General features: G+C 35.5%; 1 protein-coding gene across 3 annotated transcripts in view; it reads right to left on the minus strand.

Annotated features, from left to right (window-relative positions):
• Positions 1–435: 435 nt before the first annotated feature.
• LOC139141133 (voltage-gated inwardly rectifying potassium channel KCNH6-like) overlaps positions 436–27,807 on the minus strand; it is a 167,528-nt gene continuing 140,156 nt past the window's right edge. Inside the window, exons 6-13 of one of the 3 annotated variants that reach the window (XM_070710734.1) lie at positions 17,378–17,836; positions 15,849–16,248; positions 9,838–10,037; positions 6,566–6,818; positions 5,512–5,705; positions 5,153–5,270; positions 4,519–4,791; positions 436–1,911 (exon numbers count right to left, since the gene is read on the minus strand). In XM_070710734.1, the coding sequence (XP_070566835.1) occupies positions 824–1,911; positions 4,519–4,791; positions 5,153–5,270; positions 5,512–5,705; positions 6,566–6,818; positions 9,838–10,037; positions 15,849–16,248; positions 17,378–17,836 (2,985 nt within the window). In that variant the 3' untranslated portion in view covers positions 436–823. The remainder of the gene's footprint in view (positions 1,912–4,518; positions 4,792–5,152; positions 5,271–5,511; positions 5,706–6,565; positions 6,819–9,837; positions 10,038–15,848; positions 16,249–17,377; positions 17,837–27,807) is intronic. The other 2 variants (XM_070710733.1, XM_070710732.1) reach the window with 2 other exon arrangements.

The raw sequence follows: 27,807 nt of genomic DNA on the forward strand, positions 1-27,807 counted from the left end.
CCTATCTGTGTCATACTATGTGACAAGAAATTCAATGTGCCCTATCTCTGTGTCTCACTGTATGACAAGAAATTCAATGTACCCTATCTCTGTGTCACACTGTGTGACAAGAAAGTCAATGTGCCCTATCTCTATGGCTCAATCATATTCATTCATTCAGCTCCTTTCCAAATTTGTTTCTTGGAATCGTCAAGTGTATTCTGTGCTTTAGCAAAAATTACAGAATTGCTCTTTGTCCAGAAGGTTGAGTTTCCATGGAAACCAATAATTTGGTTTGGACTCATTTTTGTGATTTTGGCAATATAAATCAAACCCCTAAACTATTACAATATAAGGTGTAGATTTTGAATACTGTGCTGTAGTCTGCCATGGAATAATCAAGTTTTTGTTTTTATTATTCATTCACCAATTTTTTTTATTTATTTTTTTGTCAATTTTCAATATGCTAGAATTATAAATGATAATCATTATCAAGTGTTATGAAAGGAACAAATTTGACAAAGAACCCTCATACATACCATGACACACTCACACATAGACATAGAGTTACACAGACAAAGGCACATAGTTTTTCTTGGCAGAATTTTCTTTGGCAAGGTGACTTCATTTGTAGGTTTCAACAACAATATGAATTTTCACCCCTCCATTCATCATTATTTGATATTACCTATTATTCTTTCTTAATGGTAGAAAACAATTGACTTAATTTCACACAGAATATGGCAAAAATAAAAAAATGCTCATACTTTTAATGTTCCTCTTAGCTATTAAAGATGATGCAGAGCTGTTGCTACAAGTGTTGATGGCCAGTTTGAACTGAATTTCAAACATCTGTGTTCCTCATCAATGGTTTCCTCTTGAAGAGTAACTTTGGAGGATGCTGGGAATGAGACTGCGCATTTGGATCCATTGGTTGCCATGGCGATTCCAAGGACATTTCCTGAGCTGGATGTGTTAATGTAGGAGCAGAATACTGAGAGACAAGGGGATGCTTTGCATCAGGTGCTAGTGACCTTTGACCTGAACTGTCAAACCCTGCATCGAACGATCTGCTGGAGGTGATTGGTGGCCCGGCCAATAGGTGCGCTCTGTCTGTATCTGATTGTTCCTGTTCAGATGGGGGCGATGACAAGTCGTTGACTGCTTGCTGCTCAATCACAGCAGGAGATCTTACAAGTCTCAGGCTTGGTGCCCGTCCGCCTTGCATCGCTCCAACATCTATACTGGCTGACTTGAGAATACCCTGTGGCCGATCTTTTTGATGTGTTGGACTCGTACTGTCATGCTTTCTCTGATCTGGAGCTGGTAAAGTCTGTGCTGATGTTGGTATTGCTGTGTCTGTGCTAGCACCTCTGTCTCCCCCAACCTGCTCAGAACTCTGTTTTTGCAACTGTTCGTAGTGACTGGGTTCCAGCAGTGGTTTTGGCCATGACATGCCTATGCCGGCATGCTCACTTTGCAGTGATTGGTTCGTAGGGTGTGGCCTTGGGCGAAGCCTCGTTGGTAAACTTGGTTTGGCTTGTTTCGTTCTGTAGGAGAGTAGCTGAGGGGGCGAGGCATATGTGTTCTGCTGTCTCTTCAGCAGATCCAACACCGCCGCGATATCCGAGTTCATTTTGGTTTCCAAGCGGTTCAAGTGCTTGTGCAAATCGTCCAGTCGTTTCTCTATATCGGGATTGGACACAAAGCTACTGACGTCTTCCACCACAACATTGGCTTGATGTTGATCCTCCTGTAGAGAGCTACCACGTGACATGTTGATAGGTGCTGATGTACTCTTAGGAACAGATGGCTTGGCTGAATAATGCCGGGCTTTTCGTTTCAGTAAGGGTGATGACTCTGGGCTGTGATGTCTACTACCTGATGTACCGGACACTGCACTCACAATGGCATTCACTCCTGACAAAGCATCTGTTGCAAAATTAGAGAATGAAATCGAAATTTTGAGAATTCACATCTTTTCATCATTTACCATTTACCATTTTTTTGTTTCTGCTACTTGTTGACTGCTGTCGTTGTTTATCCTTTTTAAATTTGAACTGTATCAAAATGCATGGAAAAATAAACAGGAAACATACTACATGTAAATAAGAATAAAATAAACAAACAAATAAATAAACATATTCTACATGTATTGTGAATAATGATGCCAAGTTGTAAGCATGGTTTTTCAATTTTACATCACTTGGAATAATCTTCATGAATAAGAAACAAGAATGTTTTTTTCTTTGACAATTGTAAATGCAAATGAGATTGTTTTCCCATCTCATAACTTTGAGGTAATAATCTCAAATTATATGGTTAAAAGCAAATTCACGTAATCTGAAATCTGAAGTATGTTAAATATATAATCTTCAGGGAGAGACAATTTAGATTAGCTATTACATGTTTATGCTATGCTGCCTATAGGCTCAATTCAAAACTTCTGGAGAAGATGTTTTCACTGACTTGTTCCGGTGAAAATCAAGCATTGAAGTTTTTCCAATGGCATTACTACATGCCATAAAGGGGCAATTTGAAATGTCAAATACAGGTAAATTTTTTTGTAATTTGTTTCTGTAGTACCAAAATTTGGGTTATATTGTACCACACACATACACACACACTCATGTACACTTGACTCAACAATCTTAATGAAAACATGTTCAGACTATGTGATAAGAAATAATCTAAGAAAACGACGTACCCATGCATATTTGAATGTTCAAACTAATCTACCACTTTGGCGATCACTCTCTGCAACACAAACATGGCACACAGAAAACCACTACTCACATATGGCACACAGAAAACCACTACTCAAATATGGCACACTGAAAACCACTACTCACACATGGCACACAGAGGAAACCACTACTCACATATGACACACAGAAAACCACTACACTCATATGGCACACACAAAGCCACTGTTCACATGTGGCACATAGAAAACCGCTGCTCACATATGGCACACAGAAAACCACTACTCACATATGGCACACAGAGAAAACCACTACTCACACATGGCACACAGAAAACCACTTCTCACTAACCAAACACCTCTGCTTCATAGAACTTCTGATAATACATATAACAATTCTCAAAATGAAACCTGTGTCTTTGGCTCTTGGTTTGAAATGACAGAGAATCATGGATAAAAACAAGAATTTTGTGTTGTTGGAAATCTCAATAGAATAGTAGGAAGCTTTTATGCTCACGTAATATGTCCACAGACATCTCAAAGGAAACAAAATTATTACTTCCCTTTGCCTTTGCACACCACAATTTCTCCCTGTACTGATAAATGACTTGTACCTTCACTCATAAATCTCTAAAACTTGTTCACAGCAGATGGACAGATATGAACTGACCTTCTACAAGTGAGTATTCCCAAGAACCAAGACAAATGGTTTTCAAAAAGTAAAAATAAATGGTTAGTATTTTAAGAAATCTATGTAGGAAGGTTCAGAACCAGGTGGCAATCCCATGCAGCGTATCTTTCTTTGTTATTGTATTAGAGAGAAAAAATTGAAAGAAATTAATCTACCACAAACAGTATCCAGTGCAGTTAGATTTGAGCTATGTTCTGCTCTTTACAGAAGATTTTAGTCAGTTCAGCTTGAGTAGAGTGATAGTCAAGGCATTGCCAGACCAGAAGGTTGTTAACTTTGTGAGTTCACAAGTCATGCAAGTGGTCAGTGAGAAATGAAACTCACTGAGTAGTGTAGGGTGGTGGTAATGCAAGCAATTATGGGTTGTTCAGTGACTTAACACTTTGGTAAATTTGTTTAGCAGTTAAAAGCTGATAAAAAGAAAAAAATCATTCAAAATTGTTTAAAATGAAGGAAGGGTTTTAAAAATGTCACAAAACCAAATCACATGGAAACATTGAGATGCTATTAAGATTTCAGCTTTAGTCGATAGAATAGATAAAAGTTATGCCAAGTTTTTAATTAATTGTGTAAATAAAAAGATTTCCATTCTTACATGGATTTCTGAAGACAGAAGGAAAAGTGCACACTTCATTAGAATTTGTGTGGAATTCTGCTGAATTCACTTGTCATATGTGATTCAAGTTCATTCCTTTTTTTTCACTTTCAGCATGTGTCTCTCTATGAGCATGTGATCTGACTCAGCTGACAGGGGAGTGATAGGTTGCATGCAAATACATTATTACATGACTTGTGTGTGATATAATGCGTTGTTGCATGGATCCAAGTCTCTGCAGCAGGTTTGCATGCAGAGTGAGGAAATGTGATGGAGAAATTATGCTTGCAGGTTACGTCATGACAAATTTGAACCAAGTGAAACAAGACAGCATATTATGTTGATGGAAAATCTTGATAATTTTTTTAAGGAGAGATGGAAATGGCACATTTGCTGTGTAGATTTTCTGGCCTGGCCATGTGACTGTTAGTGGATTCCATGCAGGAGGGGTTAAAGGTTATAGAGCTAATGGAATGACTCCATGATTGTTGGACTATAGTTTTTTATTCCAATCTGCTGCTAGGAAGCATATGGTAGAGACCTTCTTACCATCAAAGGATGATTTCTGAGCATAGCTACCTGCTATGGCTTGAAAAGCACCTGATTTATGCTTGTCACGTTGTTCTTGTTGATTGCTTTGGGCATGCACTGGCCGGCTTAATTCCGGTGCTGGAGTTACATCTCTGCCTGCCATCTCCGGGGAAAATTCTAAGATCCCAGTTCCACTCTCCTGCTCTTCGCTTGAATCCATGGCTAAGCTGCGGTTTGCTTCACTGTTCATTCGCCGCATTGGTTTTGTCTTTTTTCTTGCCTTGTCCTTCTCTATAATCATAGAATACAGCACATATCAGATATCTGATTTTAAAACATTGAGCAACTTCTCCTTTACAATCCTCGTTTACTGCTAGCTTATCAAAGCCCCAACCAGATAAAAAGTCCTGTATCTACAACTTCAACAGCTCACAGATGATGTATAAATCATAACTCTTGACTAATTTCTCCATCTTTCTGGTAGAGTATGTTGTAGTCTAACTATGAAGTAAATATGACTGCAACTTGAACACATGTAGATTTTTTTCCACTGAAATCACTCTGCTGTAGACTCCTTTAACAGACTGGAAACTGGATTAGATCATCAGACTACCGGTAGACTAGAAATTAATCCTGTCTTAAATATATTCACCGTTATTGTTTTCCTTCATAGTACCTCTACGATAGATTGATCTCCTGGTTTTACGTCGTCTTCCTTGATATCCATAATCATCTTCAGAATCGCTGACTGGCACAGTTATCATTTCATCCTGTATGGCAAAAATTCCACAACAATAATTTTCACAAATTATATTCGATAAAACGTGACGAGTTTCATGATAGATATTATTAGCTGAATTCTGTTAATGTCAATATGCTTAAGCGTGTAGAACAAGAAACTGTTGACATTAAAACAAAATATTGAAAAAATCATCGAGAGTTACAGCTACTGGCCCTTCAGGTCTCACTGAAATATCGACTAATTTGCAGCTTGTATATTGGCATACTTACATCACGAATATCAAATGTGACCTCTAAATTTGCGGTAAAATGCTCAGAAAATTCTGGGTACATATCCAACACTTCAAGCAAATCTTCTCGTAGGATTTTATGTAAATCGCAGTAAGTTAATGCCCGCACATTGCACTTAGACTTGCCAACTGTCTCGTGTTTGCAGAAGTTCTCACCAAAGACATCGTCTTTACCTGTTCGGGAAAAATGTGAAATTTTGTTTTGTGAGTATTTTCGCCCACGTGGATGAACAATTTAGCAGTCCTCATTGTCGTCATCATCATCATCATTATCATCATCATCATCATTGTAATCATCATCGTCATCATCATCATCATCATCATAGTCATCATCATCATCATTATCATCATCATTGTAATCATCATCGTCATCATCATCATCATCATCATTGTAATCATCATCATCATCATCATCTACCATAAATCAGTATTATCATTGTTGTCATTTTAGTAAAGATCATAATTGTCATTTCATTATCATAATAATATCATCATTATCTGACCATTTGGCCAAAGTAGGTCAATCATTGGTTTTACACCCCTGTATACACATAGGTTTTTGGATTTTCAAGGAAAAATACTTGAACTTTGCTTGCATAGTTTACCATGGTTGAGAGTGTTCTATTGCAAATTTACACAATGACATTTACAAAGCGATAATCTACAATCTTGTGACAGTTATCTTGGAACCAGTGAAGCAGTGGTTACGTAAAACAGTATCTCCAGGATAGCAACAAGTAGTTACTGGAATGTGCAACTTGTATGAGAAAACTGTCAAATAAAGACAAATGGATGTTTTTTAATCTCATACCAGCCTATCCTTTGAGAGGGCATAAAACAAAGTATATATTCACTTTGGCCTTACATAATATTTCAGGGTAAAATATTCCCTAAAGAAGAAAAAAATCTCAGTACAATGAGATTTTGATCTCTGCTTCACTTGGCTTGCATAATACCTTAATTTTTGCTATCATTTTGAAACTTGATGTATGTAATTGTTTTGTTTTTATTACGAATGAACAAACCATCCTTACCTAGTATTGCCATTACAATATCATCTTTCAGTATTTCTATGGATCCCCTGGATATGAAATATATAGCTGTTAAAACATCCCCTTTGTGCACCAGGGTGTCGCCAGGGGGAGCGTGGGTGGTTTTGAATTTCATGGACAAAGCTCGCAGACACCCTGGGCTTGCATTTTTGAAGGCATGGCAGTTGTTGAGCAGGTTGCGATTCAGATGCAGACAGATATCTGCCTGTAGACATTCCGGGAATCCTTTCAGGACCTGCAGAGAATGGAAAAATCTAAATTACTGCGGCTGTCTCTCTCCCTCTCTTGCTCTGTATCTCTGCAGATTGGTACAAAATCATTCCTTATTTGTTTGCGCAATGCCTGTGGGAAGATTGACTGATTAGCCTTCAACAATTTGGTTTGGGGAATTTGTATTCAAATGGCTTATGAATTCACTAGATAGCACTGGATGCTATGCAGTACGCACACTGGTAATAGTGCAAGACTGAACTTCAATTAAACTAGTACCGGGGAAGGTTAGTGGTTGTGGCCAAGTGGTTCATGGTCTAATGATGTATCAAATTTTCTATATCAAAACAGCAATTCAAAGGCAATTTCAGTACCTAGTGTTAGCAGGATGAATTTATACCTTCCTATGTGTATTCACAAGAGATTTTTTTGTTGCAGTCAGAAATAATTGCAGCCATGATATGTGATATGAATGTATATTTCTGAACACTGAGCTTGCAAACATTTGTATGATGGGAAACTATTATAGTTTTCCTTGGTTGTTGTAATATAACATGTTGTAAATATGTTACCAAGATGTAACTATGGGACCATGGATAAAAAAGAACATTTTCATGGCAAAAAACCCACAGAGATTGACTTCAAACCCTCTCCCCAAAATTCAATAAGTTGCTGAAATTAGTTGTTGCAAGTTTAAACAGCTGTCAGGTTTTCAATCAACCAATTTCGAAAGAAAAGTCTGAATAATACGACTTATACACGACACTCCATGATGCAACACTATAGCAGATAATCAGATAGAGAAATTATCAATATCTCTGAACAGAGCTACACCATAGATAGTTGAATACTGTCTATGGCAACACCTTCTCACCATAGACAGTATAGGGAAAGACCTCAACTATCTATAGCTAGCTACACCTCCTGAGTTTTGTTGGTCCTGTAAATGTTTTACATGATCCACAGCTTTCAGGAATAAAGCACAGAAGATGCCGATATGACATGCAATGTCTATTACCTAGCTGCTCCATACCACTGGTATATTAAAATTGCTGAAGATGTAGTGAAATAACGAGGAAAGAAACCATATTTCGTGCAAAAGACTTGAGGTAAATGAAAATAATATACAAGTCTGATTACTCATCAATCTATACTTGATATCTGGTGAATACAGTACATAGGTCTCACCATAATTTTCTAATACTGGCAAAATAAGTTTCTACAAAGGCTTTTTTTGACCTGAACAATGTGAACAACCACTGAACATGCTATGAAATGGTGATTATATCTATTTTATACCTTCATTGAGGCAGTTTCAGGTTTTTTTTTTGGCAGCTGTCATAGAAAAAACTAACACTTTAATATAGCAGATTTAATACCTGTAGCATTGCTTGCAGTGACAATCTATGTCAGTGATAGTAAAATCAATCAAGATATGGGTCAGGGAAGGTCATCTTTGTTTCACACATGGAGAGTAAATGTCTGGCAAATTCCAAGCTTCCTTGATCAATGGCCAGGATAAAGAAACTGCTGAAGGTACATCATCGCTGTCAACCTCCGGGGAATTTTGTCAATTTGGGATTTAATCTCTTTTCATGTTATGTGATGTTAATGCATTGTAAGATCTCAGAGAGAGCAGGGCAGAAGTTCTGTAGCTGACCTTACACACAGCTTATCATGCTTTTCAGTTTGAAGGTATTGAGACTCTGGAGTAATCTTTCTACAGTGTATTTCACAATAGTAGAGTATTTGCCACCCAAAAAAATGGAACAATTTTGGTTTATTGATGCACACACTGATCAAACTAAATACATTTGCATTGAATGGGACATGAGATTGTGGTAAGATTATATGTGACTTGTAGGTGGAAACATGACACAACGGCTGGCATACGCAAACTGGTTGTCACATACTAACTCTTTCAAAATGTTAATTGAAAATATTGATCAGAGTTATTTATACTCCTGACATTGTTGATACTGTAAAACAGGAATGAATGACATTGTGTGGTTAAATTTTACAAACCAACAAAAAAGTGGTGTGTATGTGTGTGTGTGTGTGTGTGTGTGTGTGTGTGTGTGTGTGTGTGTGTGTGTGTGTGAGTGTATGTGTGTGTGAAAAACTAGAATGTAAAAGCAAAGACGTAATTCGAAATTAGAGGCTAGCAGCATGATAAACCATCTACGGCTCAAATCTTTTAGTTGGAATAAAACTACAAGAAATGTTTCAAATATTAGAGACACCTTTGCAGGAAGTGTCCAACCTATGTCATAAAAACAGTCACAGCTCCCCAGGTACCCTGCCAATGTTAAACACCTCAAAAGCCATCACAATATTCCCAGCAAAGTTTAATGCTTATCTTCATGATAGAACAGTCAGATCTCCATGGCTACTGTTCAAATCCTCTAGTTCAAGTGTTATTGTCAGTGATTCTTTGCTGATATCTTTATTGACACTACATATTGCTGAAATCTTTGATGCAATTAACTAATCTTCCTATGGCTGAACCATCCTGTCCACTTGCTTATGAAAAGAAATACTGGCAGAACACTCTTTGGGGAGAAACTGCATTTAATTCAAATGATTGGTTTGTGAATTAATGATATTCCTTGGATAACACAACACACTGAGTTTGTTACTTAACCATGAAAGATAAACAACATGTAATTGAGCTCTGGTGGAATGTAGTCTAGCTGTGATTGTCAAGGTCAAACTTCCATGCAAATACTCATTAGTTTACAGCAATTACAGGATATTTGTTAAATATCTGAATGACTTTTTTTTTTAAATTTAATGGCTTTTCCTTGTCAATATACTCAGCCTTCCAATATCCACTCTGTTTGTTTTGTGCACCTCATTTAGGTACATGTAAATTGTAGAGCTGGTACGTCATCTTGAGATAATTGAATTGAAGTAATTAAATTTGTTTCTGTACAAATTAGTTAGCCTGTTGATTTTTCTACCAGTATGTATCTATCGTTTTAAAATACTGTTTGTACAAAAGAAAAAAAGACTACATTGTATTTGGAGACAGTAAAACTCACCATGTTCATATCTATACCATTGGTGTAGGACCAGGCATGTTGGAAATACTCTTCTAGCCTTTGTCGCAGTGGATTTGGAATCTGATGAAAGCGGATGAATTCCTTGACGCGCAACATCTGTGTGTGGTATCTAGCAGTGCCTGAGTAAAGACGCTGTATGATTGCTGATACATTTCCGAAGATACTAGCATACATAAGTGCTGTGATGGAGAGACAAAAAGGAAAAAATTGTTGAGTTCAGTGTGCATTGAGCAGGGAATGGATCTTATCTGTAAAAGAAAACATACATGACACATAGACACATCATCACTTTCTGTATCAGTGTTGCTTAGTGTTCTTAACTTTCACAAGTAAATCTTTTTCCACGTACATTTGGAGCAAAAGCTCAGATTTTACTGTAATTTTCTTTATCACTGCAGATTGCCATCAAAATATGTGTGAAATATCAGAAAATGGGGAGTTTTCAAGCATTGTAACATGGGACAAACGTAATTACTAGTTAAAACACAAATGCTTTATCTGAAAATAAATTATACAGTATCAGAAAACTACTTGGGTTTGGTAAAACAACTCAAGAAACATAGGTTTGTCACATATATGTAATATGTATTTTTAACCTGTTCACCCCTAATTCCCTGTAAACAGGTCCACAATCACCATTGATAACAATGGGTTTGGGCCAAACCATGGTCACCGTTGTGGGCCAAACCATGGTCACCGTTGTGAAAGGGTCAAAGCTCTAATAAAATTTGATTGTGTTTGATTGACTTGATGTTTACACTTTTTAAAAATCTGATACCAATTTTAACATGCACTTTAACGGCTAGGACCCTGTTTAGGGTAGGTCTTTCTATGATGTCATAGGTCATCAGAGGTTCATTGTACAAAGGGTAAAAAAAGCCTGGTTGGGGTTTAATTATTTCAATTTCAGCGACATTGATGGCTTGATTTCAAAATATTGGCTGGGGCTTAATTATTTCAATTTTATCGACATAGACAGTTTGATTTCAAAATATTGGCTTGGGCTAATTATTTCAATTTTATTGACCTTGACGACTTGATTTCAAAATATTGACTGGGGTTTAATTATTTCAATTTTATCGACCTTGACAAGTTGATTTCAAAATATTGACTGGGGTTTAATTATTTCAATTTCAGCGACAATGATGGCTTGATTTCAAAATATTTGCTGAGGCTTAATTATTTCAATTTTATCGACCAAAACAGCTTAATTTCAAAATATTGGCTGGGGCTAATTATTTCAATTTTATCTACATTGATGGCTTGATTTCAAAATATTGGCTTGGGCTTAATGATTTCAACTTTATCAACCGAGACCGCTTGATTTCAAAATATTGGCTGGGACTTAATTATTTCAATTTTATCTACTTTGGCGGCTTGATTTTTCAAATATTGGCTTAGGCTTAATTATTTCAATTTAATTGGCCTTGACGACTTGATTTCAAAATATTGGCTTGGGCTTAATTATTTCAAGTTTATCGACCTTGACTGCTTGATTTCAAAATATTGGCTGGGGCTTAATTATTTCAATTTTATCCACATTGGTGGTCTGATATCAAAATAATGGCTTGGGCTTTATTATTCCAATTTTATGGACCTTGACTGCTTGATTTTCAAAATATTGGCTGGGACTTAATTATTTCAATTTTATGGACCTTGATGGCTTGATTTCAAAATATTGGCTGGGGCTTATTATTTCAATTTTATATACATTGATGGCTTGATTTCAAAACATTGGCTGGGGCTTAATTATTTCAATTTTATCCACATTGATGGTTTGATATCAAAATAGTGGCTGGGGCTTAATTATTTTAATTTTATCAACACTGACAGCCTTATTTCAAAATATTGCCTATTGATCCTAGTCTTGTTTCATTAACCAATTGCATAACCGCCACATCAAATTTCCTTAGCAATAAAACTTTGATTTTCTAAGGTGTATCAATTCAAACCAGGACTAAAGTGCAAAGGGAATACCATTCATTACACTTGACGGACATTACATCCACTCTATCCCTATATAATTGACAACATTCATTGCCTTTCACTGCAATTGTGTATGTTCATTGCATTTGATTGCAAATGTCAACATTCACTGCATTTGATTGCTATGGTCAACATTCACTGCATGTGACTGCAACTGTCACCATCCACTGCATTTGACCACAACTGTCAACATTCACTGCATTTGATTGCAAATAGGCATATCTCTTGAAATTGACCACAACTGTCAACATGCACTGCATTTGATTGCAACTAGGCATGTCACTTGAAATTGACCACAACTGTCAACATTCACTGCATTTGATTGCAACTAGGCATGTCACTTGAAATTGACCACAACTGTCAACATTCACTGCATTTGATTGCAACTAGGCATGTCACTTGAAATTGACCACAACTGTCAACATGCACTGCATTTGATTGCAACTAGGCATATCTCTTGAAATTGACCACAACTGTCAACATTCACTGCATTTGATTGCAACTAGGCATGTCACTTGAAATTGACCACAACTGTCAACATTCAATGCATTTGATTGCAACTGGGCATGTTGCTTGAAATTAATCACAACTGTCACCATTCACTGCATTCGACTGCAACTGGGCATGTCACTTGAAATTGACCACAACTGTCAACATTCACTGCATTTGATTGCAACTAGGCATGTCACTTGAAATTGACCACAACTGTCAACATGCACTGCATTTGATTGCAACTAGGCATATCTCTTGAAATTGACCACAACTGTCAACATTCACTGCATTTGATTGCAACTAGGCATGTCACTTGAAATTGACCACAACTGTCAACATTCACTGCATTTGATTGCAACTGGGCATGTCACTTGAAATTGACCACAACTGTCAACATGCACTGCATTTGACTACAACTTGGCATATCTCTTGAAATTGACCACAACTGTCAACATTCAATGCATTTGATTGCAACTGTCAACATTCACTGCATTTGACCACAACTGTCAACATTCACTGCATTTGATTGCAACTAGGCATGTCACTTGAAATTGACCATAACTGCCACTATTCAATGCATTTGACCGCAACTGTCAACATTCACTGCATTTGACTGCAACTGTCAACATTCTCCGCATTTGATTGCAACGAGGCATGTCACTTGAAATTGACCACAACTGTCAACATTCACTGCATTTGACCACAACTGTCAACATTTACTGCATTTGATTGCAACTAGGCATGTCACTTGAAATTGACCACAACTGACATGTATCAATTCCAATAGACTCCATTTTCTCTCATCAGAGTAGAGTTCTCATTAAATATGCACACTTCATTCAGATACATATAAAGACAGCAAACAGTATCAATTCCCAATGTGCTGACCAAATCTAAAGGACAGAGTTTGTACAGCAACAATAGCTCTATATACTCAATACAGTATCCCTTCATCTAAATAATTTGAAGAGCTCTATTCATCTAATCCATCTCTAACGTTTAGAGACAAAAAAGTTGCCACTCATATATCAAGTAACTATGGTAACAAGGTTCCAATTTATAAAGCCTTTTTGTGATAAGTCATTTTCCACTTAAGTATCTCTGAATTGTATCTTGTCAATTGAAGAAACTATTGAAACAAAGTGAATATCTTAGATTCCACAATTGTACAGTGAATCATCAAACTTTCTGTCACTTCAAATTTATAACTGAGATATGACATGGTATAAAAATTCCTTGAAAGTACATGTCAACTAATTTCTATTTTCAGGAAAGGTGCAATACTGTGGCTGTGATGTTATTTTATTTACAAATTCATCGCTGAATATTTCCAGTTACATGAACAAGAACTGAAATGTAATATTTAAATATGATAATTTAGCATATCAAGTAAATTATATCCCACTCCCTTGACCCAGTAGCACAATTAAATTTTTTCAACAATATGTAAACTTTTTTCCAAGCTACCACATTAGACAATATGTCTACATATATTAAAATGTGATTACCCTAATAAGCCCAGTAACTGACCTTTATGGAAATATCACAGATTTCCAACAACTTTATAGAAATAATTTTGGATGTAGGTTTTAGTCTTGATGATAGTACTTGCATACAAATGCTTTGAAAAGGTGGAGTGTTTACACAAGGCTTAAGAATTTCATGATGTTCTGACATTTAATACCAGTAAATTTATTGCTGATCAGAAACTTTCATAAGACTGAGGTTATCACTGAAATGACCAAATACAATTCCCTCCATACTATGTTCACAGTTTTATCTTTGTTAGTTATGTTTCAGTAAACCACCTAACTCTATCAAACAAGTTGATGCAGTGGTATGTTTGAGTTCAATCAGGTCAGAGTATCAAAACTACTGTACAGATCATTGTTTGTTTGTTTGTTTGACCTGGGTCACTGTTTACTCAACCCGTCTCAGTTGTGTGCAAACACATCCCATACAATAGTCCATAGGATGAATGCTACACCAGTTTATTGTTGGTATATGAATGATTCATTGACATGCTGAGCTGTTTCACTGTAACATTCCAGCCTTACTGGTACAATTGACTAAACCTGAGAACATTTGACAAAAAATATTGGAAACCATTCCTGCTCACTGAAAACTTTAACCATTAAGACAAGCACACAGTTGATAACAACTGATAACACATGATCTATTGTCCATTGAAACCAAAAAAGTTTAATAACCACTTTTCTAAAAAAACATTGAAAGTGCAGTCAACTAATAAATAAGCCAATCAAGAGCTGTGAAATTATAGACCCCTCGGCTCAAGGGTTTGCAGTCAAACAATACAAGGGCAGGCTGTTTCATGATGACGCACAAGAATCTGAATATTCTATCATCTTGAGGGTAAATAGCTCTCTGATCAAATTCAAGGTCAAGAAATCAACCTGGTTTGAAATTGTGCTTGATTTAGTGTCCCAGTGTACTTTAATTCCTGCTATGATTATCTGGGAACTAATATGTTTCCACTGTATTACTTCAGGTGAATTGGATTGGTAATGGTGATTTCCCAAGTCTGTTTTTCTGTTCCACAGATGATAAAAATAACATGAATCAATAATGCAATCAGTGTTCACATGTCACCTGCCAACAGAAAGGTTGGTCTCTATCATCGCTGTGGCCACAAAAATAAATTGAACTCTTTATGTCGGTTTTTCCTCCTGGGTCTCTCAATAACATGACTTGGATGTTCTGATTATGGTTAATGTTAGTTGATTGATTTGAGCTCACTGAGTAGATTTTCATTAAAAATCCATAATGCATCATCTACTTCTAAAATGAGAGCTGATTGTTCATGATATTCACAACACCTGGAACACACTACAGTTTTCACACAGCTGCTTTGACAAGGACTTGAACCGCAATGACAAATGGATTTTCTCTTCATGATTACAATATTGTCTTAAAAACAAGCCTTCATAGACTTGCTTTTCACGTACAATACCAGTACCACATCTAGGATCTTGAAACAAAATTTAGCCCATTATGTTCATTTGACTTTCTTACATCCATGCCAGAATCAAATCTTTCCCTCACATCTGAATAAATCATGGTTGAGTTGATATTCGTGTCTGATTTGGAGAAAATAATCAGGGGGTAACACGATGAAAGCTTCTCCAATGATAGATGGTGAATCAATGTTTCCATGGAAACAACATGAAGACTCAGCTCTCCCCCCCCCAATCTGCATGATCACATAGACATGACACCAGAATGTACAGTTAAAATCTGAAATGCATCTCCAATTTCCCAGCATTTGTCATAATCTTGGCAATGTAAATTTGTCTAAAATATAATATTTTGTTGAGAATATCCAAATTGTGTGTGCAAGACACAGTTGATATTGTCAACTATGAAATGTACCGTCAAATCAAATTTTTATGAATGATGGCCCAGAATTGACAGATCAATAAGACAAAGAGATGAACAATAATGATGATGGGTTGTCTATCTGGTGCAAAAATCAACAAAGAAAACATACTTACATCCTATAAGCATGACACATATAGAGAAGATCTTCTCCGAATTGGTGTTTGGTGAAACATTTCCAAATCCTACACTGGTTAAACTACTGAATGTAAAATACAAAGCTGTAATGTATTTTGATTTTAACGACGGTCCACTGCTGGTTGAGTTGTCGTAATAAGGCTGATGAGTCTCAGAGGCAAGGTGGTCCAACCAGCCAATTTTATGCTTTAACAATGGTCTCTCAACGTTTCCTATGGCATACCAAATGCATGCTAACCAGTGAGCAATTAAGGCAAAAGTACACATGAGCAGGAGTAGTACTGCTGCTCCATATTCCGAGTATCTGTCTAGTTTCCTGGCAACTCTGACAAGACGGAGAAGACGGGCAGTTTTTAGTAGTCCAATAAGAGTGGCAGTCTGTAAAAAAAGAAAAAAAACAATTACACACAAAACAAAAATAAAGAAATTGCAGACACAACTGAAAAAAAAAAATTATAGAGCTTCTTGTGGTAGAAAAGAGCACAATCTGTAATATGAAATTTTCTATTGGCTCAGTACCATTGGTATTTTGATAATTTTGATGATTTTATAGTTTGATAGTGAAGAGATGGCAATTACTCACTACCATGATTCATAATCTGTGGTTCACAAACACCAAAGGATTAATAGATGTTTCAGGGATATGTGACTGTTATCATTGACATGAAATGGAGGGATAATTAGCATGTATTCTAAGCTATTCCATTCACATGCAAATTTCTCATTTAGGTCATTATCTACCCTTTGTTATCAAGAGCCATGAATGTCATAGGTGAGACACATGCTTTAAGACCAGGCTGACATGGAGTTGTGACTGTAACAAGCATTCTGCAATCACTTAGGAAGTGAACAAAGGTCACTCTTTAGATGAAAGTACAAAGCTGACAGGAATGTGGCTGTGTCAATGAGGGTCCCTGATGACTTCATGGCTTGCATTGGGATGAACAGAGAACAGGGCAAATTGGAGCATTCAGGAATGTGTGGGTTTTTTAAGTCTATTAAAATATGTTGACATTATTTTATGTACTGCTACAATGCTGGACAAAAACATGTTTCTCTATGAATAATTAGGAGCAGATGGTTTGACTTTTCCAAAGGTTAATACACAGTAAAGTGCATTCATGGTGTGTCTGCAGATGAATTTATTCTTAACATGTTTCGAAACTACAGGTATATTCAAATTGATATGCTATTTCCATTTATTTGATCCACTGTGACTAATATAAATATAAATTTGGAAAATTATTTCTAATCTTTCAATTTTCATCTGCTTTTCTGCTGGCATAAATCTGCTTATGTAGCATTATGAAAGTCAGTGTGACCACAGTGTGCTTAAATCAAACTGGAAAGATGATATCAGGATTTTTGCAAATGGAAATTTGGTTTCATAGGTTGAAGGTACAGAAAGTTCATCAAGCAATTTAATTCGTAAAAATCAAAATATTTATTCTCCCAGAATAGCTTTGTATAGAAGGGGGTGTGAGAAAAAGCATGGAATGATACCCACCTCATCTGTTTCAGATCCAAACAACAGCAAATCAAATGGAATGGCTGCAACCACATCTATTAAAAACCATCCTTTAAAGTAATGGACAGCAATTTTTCCTGGGTGCGACACAACCTCGTCATTCTTGTTAACGTAGGTCGTCCGAAAATTAATCAAGATATCAATGATAAACATGACATCCACTATCAAGTCAATGATCACGAGCGGATCACCGTAGCGATTGGACGCTCCATAATTCACTCTTGTCGCCGGGTCCTTGTTCAACTTTGTCCTTTTCTCGTCCTCGTTCAATAAAAATGCAGCTACGTAAGGTGTAAATATGGCAGTATAAATGACAAGTAAAAGAATTATCCAGTCCCAGACTGCCTTAAAGGGAGAGTAATGCAGTATTGTCAGTTTGTGAATTCTTGGTTGTTGGAGCTTGTACTCTGGTAAAACATCAGCACCTAGAGACAGGACCTGCAAAAGATAGAAACATTGGTCATAGATGGCTCCATGGACACTTATAGTTACCTTTGTGTTTTTAGTTTTTGTCATAACCTGATCATTGCGTAACGTTTTCATAACAAGCAAACTACATTTGAGCAGGGGTAATGGAATATTAACATATATTGATTCAAACTGCTTGTCATGAATCACGGTCCATATAGAGGGACTGTGCATGAACAAAGTCTGTAAACTTGATACACATAAAACTGCTTTTTTAATGCAGATTTTAGGATTTAGCAATGGAAAGATGGGGATTTCGTCGAGCTATTCTGATTGCTGATCTGCTGATGTCTTTGCTTGGTGAACAGGTACAATACTAGGTTATGAGTTTCAGTCTTATTGAGATTTTATAATAACCAGACGTGCTGTCCAGTCAGGATAAGATTAACTGAGTTCAGGTCCCATGAAAAAAGCACCTGGAAATGTAGTTTGAATCATCAGAGGAACCAAATATTATTGAATGTTCTATTGTGAAAATGATTTGTGTGTGAGAAATAGTCAAGAATTTTATTTCATTTTCAATAAATCATAGAAAGATGGACAGAATGACGTTTGTGGTTACAACATAAGTTGGATGGAGATTTGTTTGAAGCAAATCTTGTAAGTTGTCATGTATATAATGGATATTAATGTTTACATAGAGCCTTATTGCTTAAATATTTAACAGAAAATAAAGTATCTGAAGTTAAACACATGACATAGAAAATAAATTAACTCTAAGAGTGTCACATCACTGTGCAATATCAGATGTATCTGACAGAATTTTCCAAATTCAGTGAGAAATGTGTGAAGACAAGCATGTTTTTGTGATATGGCTTACAAAACACATCCCAGTCAAAACATCAATCCTGTCCACTTACAAAAACATGCAAACTGCATGACTGTTGACGTCACATGTTAAGCTTATACACACTAAACGTTTTTGATGGATTACCCTTCCTACCGAGCCAAAAACAATTGCTACCTAAGATAATTCCCCCCTTCCCTTGTGAAGGAGAAGCTAAGATAGATGAACTGCTTGTTGACATATCGATTCTACAGCAATAATATAATATAAACGATTCTCTTGAACAGTCACAATGAAGATGAAGGACAAGGTATTGGCAAGGAAAAACAAAATTGCTGGTCATCAAAGCTGATCAATGACTTGTATACCCTGCTGAGAACTTATTTGTAGACCACAGACTGAGAGAATTTCTATTTGTAACCATGGTAACAACAGAAAGAAAATCACTAGGTCTGTAGAAAATCTCCTTTCAATTCTCTACGGGCTTGTTAGGCAGCTATTTGATACTTCTTAAGATATTTGGAAAAAACATGCTGTTTTCCAGGAAATTATACTATTGCATGAATATTTGATTACGAAAAATACTAATACTGTTGAAAGAAACATGATGAACTAGTTACAAGTTGCTCTTTGAAGTTTAAACAATGAAGTGGGCTAGCCAGCTAAATATATAATGTTGTTTTCAACTTATCATGCAATATCTGATATACCGCTGATTTCATATGGAAATAATATTCTGTTCCTATGTATAGAACTTTGTTACAGACGGCCAATGACACATGTGGTCAGTCATGCCTTCAGCTTCAGGAATTTCCAAGTGAGAATATTGGGCCCAGGCAATTTGCTTGACATTTTTCTGAATAGGACTTTCATAAAATACTTGCTCATTATAACAGACTTTGATGTGGAGAAGACATACTTAGTTGAGTTGATTTTTTTAAGCATATCATTTCTGATGAACTCAATAATATTTTTGAAATTGTAATTCAGTGTGATGCTATATCAGTGTATCAGGATAAAGTTGTGAAAGTTGACTTTATGCAAAAAATGAATGTTGAACAGTATGATGAACACCAAAATAAATATAGTCATATGGAAGAGTTCAAAAGGTCAGAAATATTTAGAAAGACACATCACAACAAAACTATGCAGACGTTCAGATGTATCACAAAAAAATTTCTCCAACAAAACTGATATTAAGGTTTCCCAGAATTAGATTCTTTGAACAGCAGGCATAGGTTTGCATATCATCTTTTATAAATTTTAGTGAAAATTCCTTGAAACTCAAATCATACTGCTGCATATTTTCAAATTCGTGAGTCAATGATTTTCTGAGAGTAAACTGTGCCAAAAATCAAGCAGCTAATACACTGAAAATATACACCGGAAATTAACCAAAAATTCAACAAAACAAAATGATACTCAAAATTAGCATAACATGACATTGCAACCAAATAAATAAATAAATAAATCAACAATCAATCAATGGTTACTTAGAGTGAATATATATGAATTTGCCTATATGAATATACTGCCTATATGAATATACTGCCTATATGAATATACATGACCTCTGTAAACTTACACAAAATAAAAGTTTCTGAAGTAACGTGACCAAGATGAAGCAATATGTTACCATCTACACTCAGACTCTTTGAATTCTGCTGATGTGCAGCGTGCTCAGAAGGTTATATCTCATTGGTCAATTGTCAGGGTGTCTATTTGTATTATTCAATTATAGCAGTAAGATTCAGCCAACAAATTAGATAACAGCTTCCGAGATGCTGCACATTAGCCCTTTGAATTTACATGATAATCTTGCATTGACAAAGTAAATAACTAAAACCAATAACAGATATGATTCCATTATAAACACTAGTATAAACTCTTTGGACTTTTTCATTGATAATGCTTTATATGAGAGAACTTTACAGTCAAGCTATTGGGTTTCAAAGTATTTCATTCATGGCCAGGCATGGAACAAATAGAGAAGGAATTACACATGAGGCGCATTAACCTAGGTAGCAGTAAGTCATGTATCAGTAATGATCTTGAATATACCAGAATGTCATCATGATATCAATCAATTTTAAATAGTCCTTGAAAGCAGAAGTTGCTTTCAGAAATGATTTTCAAAAGACAAGAATCTATTCTACTTTTAGATCAATTACTACTTAAGGTAGAGACACACGTTAGATGATACTTATTTTAAACTCACTTTTTCTCAATAAATTTCACTTTTAGACCCCACACATTATAATTTTCTGTTTAGCCCTATATCTCAACATTATGAAAAAATATGTTTATTTTCCGAAATCACAGTTGTTTTTGACCATTTCTCTCAAAAATATGCGTTTTTGAGTTTTTTTACCTAAAGAGCTTCTTATTTGTTTGAACTTCAACAATTATAGATTTAATCCCTTGGTAATTTTCCTTTCCAATGAAAATTTAAAAATACTAGTTACAATGGCACTGTGCTGTATATGGTCCCTTAAAACAACTGTGCATTTAGAATTTATGACGGCCAGGAATTAAAAGATATTAATGTTTCTAAATGTAATAAACCATGACAAGGTGTTACGTCTTGAGAAAACCAAAGGTCTTCCGATGCTCAGCTTAGTCTTAAGAAGAGGATTAAATCATCTTGTCATAGTGGAGTCTTTCAAAGACTGGATTACTTAGCATTCTGCCCACACCTCTGTTGGCACAGAGTAATTCCCTTAGAAATGGGGGTCATCAACATTGGGGATCCAGAAATACATCACAGCCTTTCCACATGAATTGAGATAAGTGGATTTACACTCAACTTTTAATCCTTCAGATTAAGCTTTCATCTTTCTTGCTCTGCTCCGGGAAGGAAGTGGTTTTACAAGGAAATGTCAAACTTTATCAGTCTGTGTTTGCCATTGCATCGGCTAGACTATTTATTTCTTTGTGTTCACACATCTCATCCTAAAATTAAAACACTGGTAGTTTTCATTCCGCAAAATAATGTGTGTATGCAGTGTTCAAAGGCACTTTTGTAAAGCCACCTCCCTATTCTGGATAAAGATAATTTGAAAACTCAACAAAGCTGTTAGTTACACATTTGAAAGTGATCACTTCACATATTGCAACTTTTACTTAAACACAAACAACACTTACACAAATTATTGACATACAATTAATGCAATCAATTCAACAATATCATCAGCCATCATTGACACACGGATACACATCCATCTAGGCATTGAGTTAGTTTGAGAACATATTTCTTGTTTTATCTTAGACATCAAAATTTACACTGTTGATAGAGGTGATGTAAATTATAAAATCAAACACACAGTATACATCTATCCATACTTAATTATCATTATTTATCATCAATTTGACTTGCACAGTTATCCCTAAAACTTTAAAAAAAACTTCATTGAAGTAATCTGTGTATTAGAGTAGAATGACTTGACATTTCGTATGATTTTAGTATAAATTGTAGGTCTTTTATGTTTGTCAATGATATGTAGTGTGGCCAGTACATGCCAATGTCACGTATTACACTATTACACTTAGTATTAGGTTATAAACTGAAAACAGGGCTTCTGCTGGAACATATTGTGAGTGTTCATAGCTTTTGAACAGCTAATATCCTTAGAACAGTGGGTTTGCATCTGTATTATGAAATATTGAGAAACCTGTGTGAAAAACATTCTGACAAACTGAAAAAAATTACTAAAATCTACGACTTTGATGATTATACTAATCTGAACTTGAGGAGGGTGCACAACACACAGTCACCTGTGAAAATCCATGTGTCTTCAAGTGTTACCATCTTAGCAATACGGGATGAAATTTCTACTACAAAATGACAACCCCCACCAACCACTGGAATTTTAATTGAATTTACCAATCAGTTTTATATTTTGCCAAAGGTGGTAAGACTGAACTATGGCCCTGAGTAGCAAGGAGCAGCCAAGGAGCCCAATCATGTTACCCATGATGCACTTATCCATCGATTATAGAAATGTCAAGAGTATTAGTATCACAGCAAATTGGACTGCCCCCAAAAGCTAGCTTACGCACACTTGGCATCTTCCGCAACTCTAGGAGGTCAAGATATATGAACCACGTACGGTATGTTTGCAGAATTCGTGTTTCCAGGAAATGACAACATGATTGTGCAATCAATGCAAAGTCCTATATCATTGAGCAAGCACTGATTTTGCCATTCTAGATATCACCCAGAACACATCGTGGAGATGACATGATATCCGGTGACATACTAATGTCTGTTAATGCTATATGTTTTAAACATACATGTGACTTGTTATATGTACTAATATTTTGCCAGGTGTTGGCCTGTATACATTAGCATATTTCTTACTTGTTTTCATCGATTAAGCTATTTTGTTTTATTGAATGATGAACTTTCTGAACAAGAGTTTTACATGTGTGGAAACAACATTAAATAATACACTATGTAAACACTTTTTTCTTCACTTCTTGTTGTACTATTGGTCCAAAAGTAAAAATTTACAATTTCAAAAATTTATAATTACAGCCAGACATGTACCGTAATATGACTACATAAAATGTTTTAATTATTTTGGTATCAGGCTTCATTATTGCATTAATTAGTCATGGATAGCTGCATTTCCTTGTAAATATGTCCTTTTCTACAACTCCTAACAAGTTGAGACTTTGTAATATCAAATGCAAAGTAAAGGTGATTGAGTCTTAGGTAAGGGTGACTGTATTTGACCTCTGACCTTTTAGACAATTTGCATGGCTGACCTTCTACTGTAAAATACAGATACTGATCGACCATTAAATGTCAGCAATGTTTTGAACAATTTTGATATTCATAATATAATGAGAGATGAGATAGCCTTCAAAAAAACCATCAGCTGATTAAAAAACAAATTACACTTAGTCTATCAAATTGGAAGGTCTGTAATTCAGAATTAAAAGTTAAAGCGTTAAAGTATTAAAGTTGAACTGTTGTTTTGTCAATCCTCACACAGAGTAACTTTGTCAACAATGCAGTTTATCATCTACTAGATGGTATATTTACCTAGTAGGTAATTTTGTCTTGCTAATTGCAGCCAAAATTACTTTTTTAAGAAGTGCTTATAATCTTCAGATTTATCAAGATACACTTGCGTGCTTCATTTTGCAATTGATTTTATCATTTGCAGTTCAAAATTTAAGATCTGCCTCTTCAAAAATGCAAGCCTTAAATGGCTTCAAACTTTAGTTTGAATGTTTTGAAGGATGACCTCTTTCTGATATGTTCAAAGTATGAAAATTTACGTTCAGTATACAATCTTGTTTCATATAGATATTTGTTTAGTAACTTTTGTACAGATTCAATCTTCTTTTGCAATATCGCTAAACAGGTACACTGTCAGTCTTGGGGTTTCTGATGGTTTTGCAATACGGCTAAACAGGTACACTGTCAGTCTTGGGGTTTCTGATGGTTTTGCAATATGGCTAAACAGGTACAATGTCAGTCTTGGGGTTTCTGATGGTTTTGCCTTCACCTTGAAATAAGTACTTTGAAGTTTATAAAACGAGTTTGGTCAAAGTTCACAAGAACAACATGGTTTCCTTCACATTGATTTTCTGGTACTTCAAGGTAATTTGGTTTTCCTCTCGTTTTTTGGGGAATTACCAATAGTAACTTACATGATCAGTGTTTAGAATGTTCTATGTAGGAATTTTGCTCGTTTATAGTTGAGATGAAAGATCACACTAGAGTGGTATGTATGTCTCATTTGTAACGGTATCAATGTTCCATCATTAATAGGCAAAAATAAATATTTGTCCAAAAATTTGGACTTTTGGACATTAATCCTATAGGAATTGTGAAAATGGTACCTTGATTCCACTGATGTTCTGTATGCCAACATTACGACCACAAGCAGCGGTAATAAAGACAAGTGCCAAAGACAATATTTGTTAGAATTTTATGTATGCAGCAGTGAAATGCCACATGTGTATTCTTGTTTAACAGCAAACCTACAATCCACATCAGCACTATTGTCGTTACGATACAACTAGTTTAACCTTTGTTTGTTTTCAATGTGAAAAATCTAAGTCATAGTGATAGGTCATAATTACCAACTGTTTTACAGTAATGGCTACCACTTGTCAAAAACCATGGAAACCAACCTTCACAGCAACAAACAGTATCACAAAATGAAAATCCAGCAACCTGAACTTTCAAATCATAGATGGAATCAATTCTTTTAAAAAATAGCAGCCTACAAAAATGAATCCTGTACATCTGAAACTGCCAAAAGAAACCTTGCAAAAACATCATTCATTGCGTATGGAATTTATATTCCACAGACTTTTGAACAGAAAAACGTTAAAGCTTTGATTAAAGTGACATGACAATCTTGGTGCATGTGTTGACATCACTCAACGTCAACTTTTCATGAGTGTTCCTTGCATGAACATGGAGTTTACAATATCATTATGACAGCTTGTAATTATGATCACAACCTAATAATCACTGCCTGCCTTATTCGTTCTGTCTTCTTGACCATAAGATATTTATGAGTTCTGATCCGTCAAATGAGATACTAACTCCAGACCTTTGTGTTTTGTGTAAAATATGTGATTGATGACAATTTATGCCGTTAATAAAAATGAATTCATAGTGTGTCTTTGATTAGTCTTGATTTGACGGCTTGTATAGCTCAAAAATCTGTTTTAATTAACTTTCATATGTCTATGTCAGTCATTGATGGATATTAGATCCATGAACAAGATCCATGAAGGGTGCTTTTACAGTGGAATAAAACAAGTGTCAGTTCTACAGTCACATCGTCATCTTTATGAAAAAATGAAAATATTATCTGTACTGAAGAGCTTGCTGGAACTTGTTTTGAAAAAGGTGAGAAGTACAATACAATTTCAAAACAATTTTTGGCTACTTGTTAACGATAACGTTTTCTGTATCTTTGAAACACTGCATTTATAAAAGATTTTAGACTGTTATCTTGGTATTTCCTGGGAAATATATCCAAGTGAATTTATTATGAAATTTACATATGTTAACTTTACTATTCATGAGATTTTGAAATGCTTCCCATCAACTTGATTGTAAACTCACCCTAAAGAACTTGTTCAACAAACTGGTTCTCTGATATGAACACATTCATTGTGGTTTATTGAATTGAATTTCAAAGTCCTTTCACTTATGAACAAGAAAAGGAGCTTTTTGGACGACTGAACTTAAATTCTGTGTTTTGCATCCCTAAATGCACAGATTTTTGGACGTTTTCATGGAAAAAAAACACATTAAGTATTTGAATAGGACTTTATACCGCATAGTTTTTCTGCCAACAAATCACTGTTTACGAATGTTATAAAATGTACTTAAAATACCTGCGTGCTGGTAGAATGTCAAATTCTGGTGCAAGTTACAGGGAGTGGGGGGTGGAGGAGAAATTTCTGCCGTGATTCTTGAATGGGTAATCACATCACATGCAAACAATCCAGTAAATGTAAAACTTGCATGTGTAAAAGTGTTTTTGTTTCGTTTAAAATTCTTGGTGAACTAAATGCACATTGCAGAGTCAATGATGGTGGCGTTATTGATGGGTTCATGTTATTCATATGTTTTGCATGCAGGGCAAGCTTTCCATGGATTCTTCATGTTCCTTAGTTTATCCCATCCTGGATTGGCATATCATATTCCAGTATCCTGATGTGTATTGGGTTCTTGATGACTCAGGATATTCCGGCATCCATGGATGCAAATTGCATTCTTGATTTCTCAAGATCAGAAATACATTGATCTCTTCTCTTGAAAAGGCCCATGAGATGCATCCTTTCATAATTTATTGGAATCTAACAATTTGTAATTTTCTCACACAGTTCTTGAATTTTATCTATTGGATAAAATAGACAGCCTTTACCTGCTTTATAGTAATTTTTTCTTCACCTGATCAAAGTTCCCACCATTTTCAAAACCTGGTTGTACAGTATATTAGAGAGAAGATTCAGGATACATCAGTACCCTGGATGACATTCACAGGGTCCATACACTCAAAGTTATCAATAATTCCAGCACTTTCCAGGGCTTTTTCAGCAATTTTCAAGGATTTTTTAAGGTCCAAAATACCATTTTCCAGATATTATTTGTACAAAACATCATTTCCATAGCATGTTATGATTGTCATGATTTCATCACTGATCATCTTGTCACTTTTGAAAATTGTGGGTGGATTATCCATTTTCCAGGATTTTCATGATGAAATATTATTTTCACAACTTTTCCAGGATTTTCCAGGAGACTTTAAAAATTCAAGAACTTTCAAGGTCTTTCCAGGAGTGTACATCCCTGCATTCAATGCAGTGAGTTCAAACGGATAAAAACAATCTGTTTTCTGTGTTAGGGCACGGTAACCGTGGTTAGGGTAATAAATGAATATACATTTCACTCAACATTTTGCAATGACTTAAAAGTGGATGGATATTTGAGTCTGGCACCCTTTATTGTTTATCTTGTTCAAACTTGTGATATGTTAATCTTTATACAGATATGGATATAAGTAACATGAACAGATTTTCGAAGTAAAATCATGAAAAAAGCAAAAAGTTCTAGCATCATGGCCTCTAAAGGCTCCAAGTAGCTGTAACTTTCAATGATTTTTTTCACTATTTTTAGTTTTAGTGTCCACTACAGTTTCTTGTCCCACTCCTAAAGCATGTTGATATCACAGTATTCAGCTTGTCAACTCAGCCTGTACGTGTGTACACTGCATTGTTATTGTTGACAAGTGAATTCTGGTCCCGACTGGAATTCAACTGTACATTACTGATAGTGCATTTTACAAGTATAGATGCTATGTTGACAAACTAAATGCATGTAGTGGGTGTTTCAACATGCTTTGGGAGTAGGACAAAAACTTTTGCATGAAAACAAAAAAAAAATCATCAAAAGTTATAGAAATTGGTCCAGTGACATGTATGACATACGAATACATTCTGTAACAATGTGTCCTTGCAACGTTTGGTTGTTGACCAGCTCTACAGACACATAATCACCCTGATACTAAACACTGTCCAAGGGCTTGAGTCGTATTGGTTGGTTGACCAGCTCTACAGACACACACTAATCACCCTGATACTAAACACTGTCCAAGGGCTTGTTCAAAGAATC

The sequence above is a fragment of the Ptychodera flava genome, chromosome 9 (genome assembly GCF_041260155.1).
Source record: "Ptychodera flava strain L36383 chromosome 9, AS_Pfla_20210202, whole genome shotgun sequence".
NCBI classification, from domain to species: Eukaryota; Metazoa; Hemichordata; class Enteropneusta; family Ptychoderidae; genus Ptychodera; species Ptychodera flava.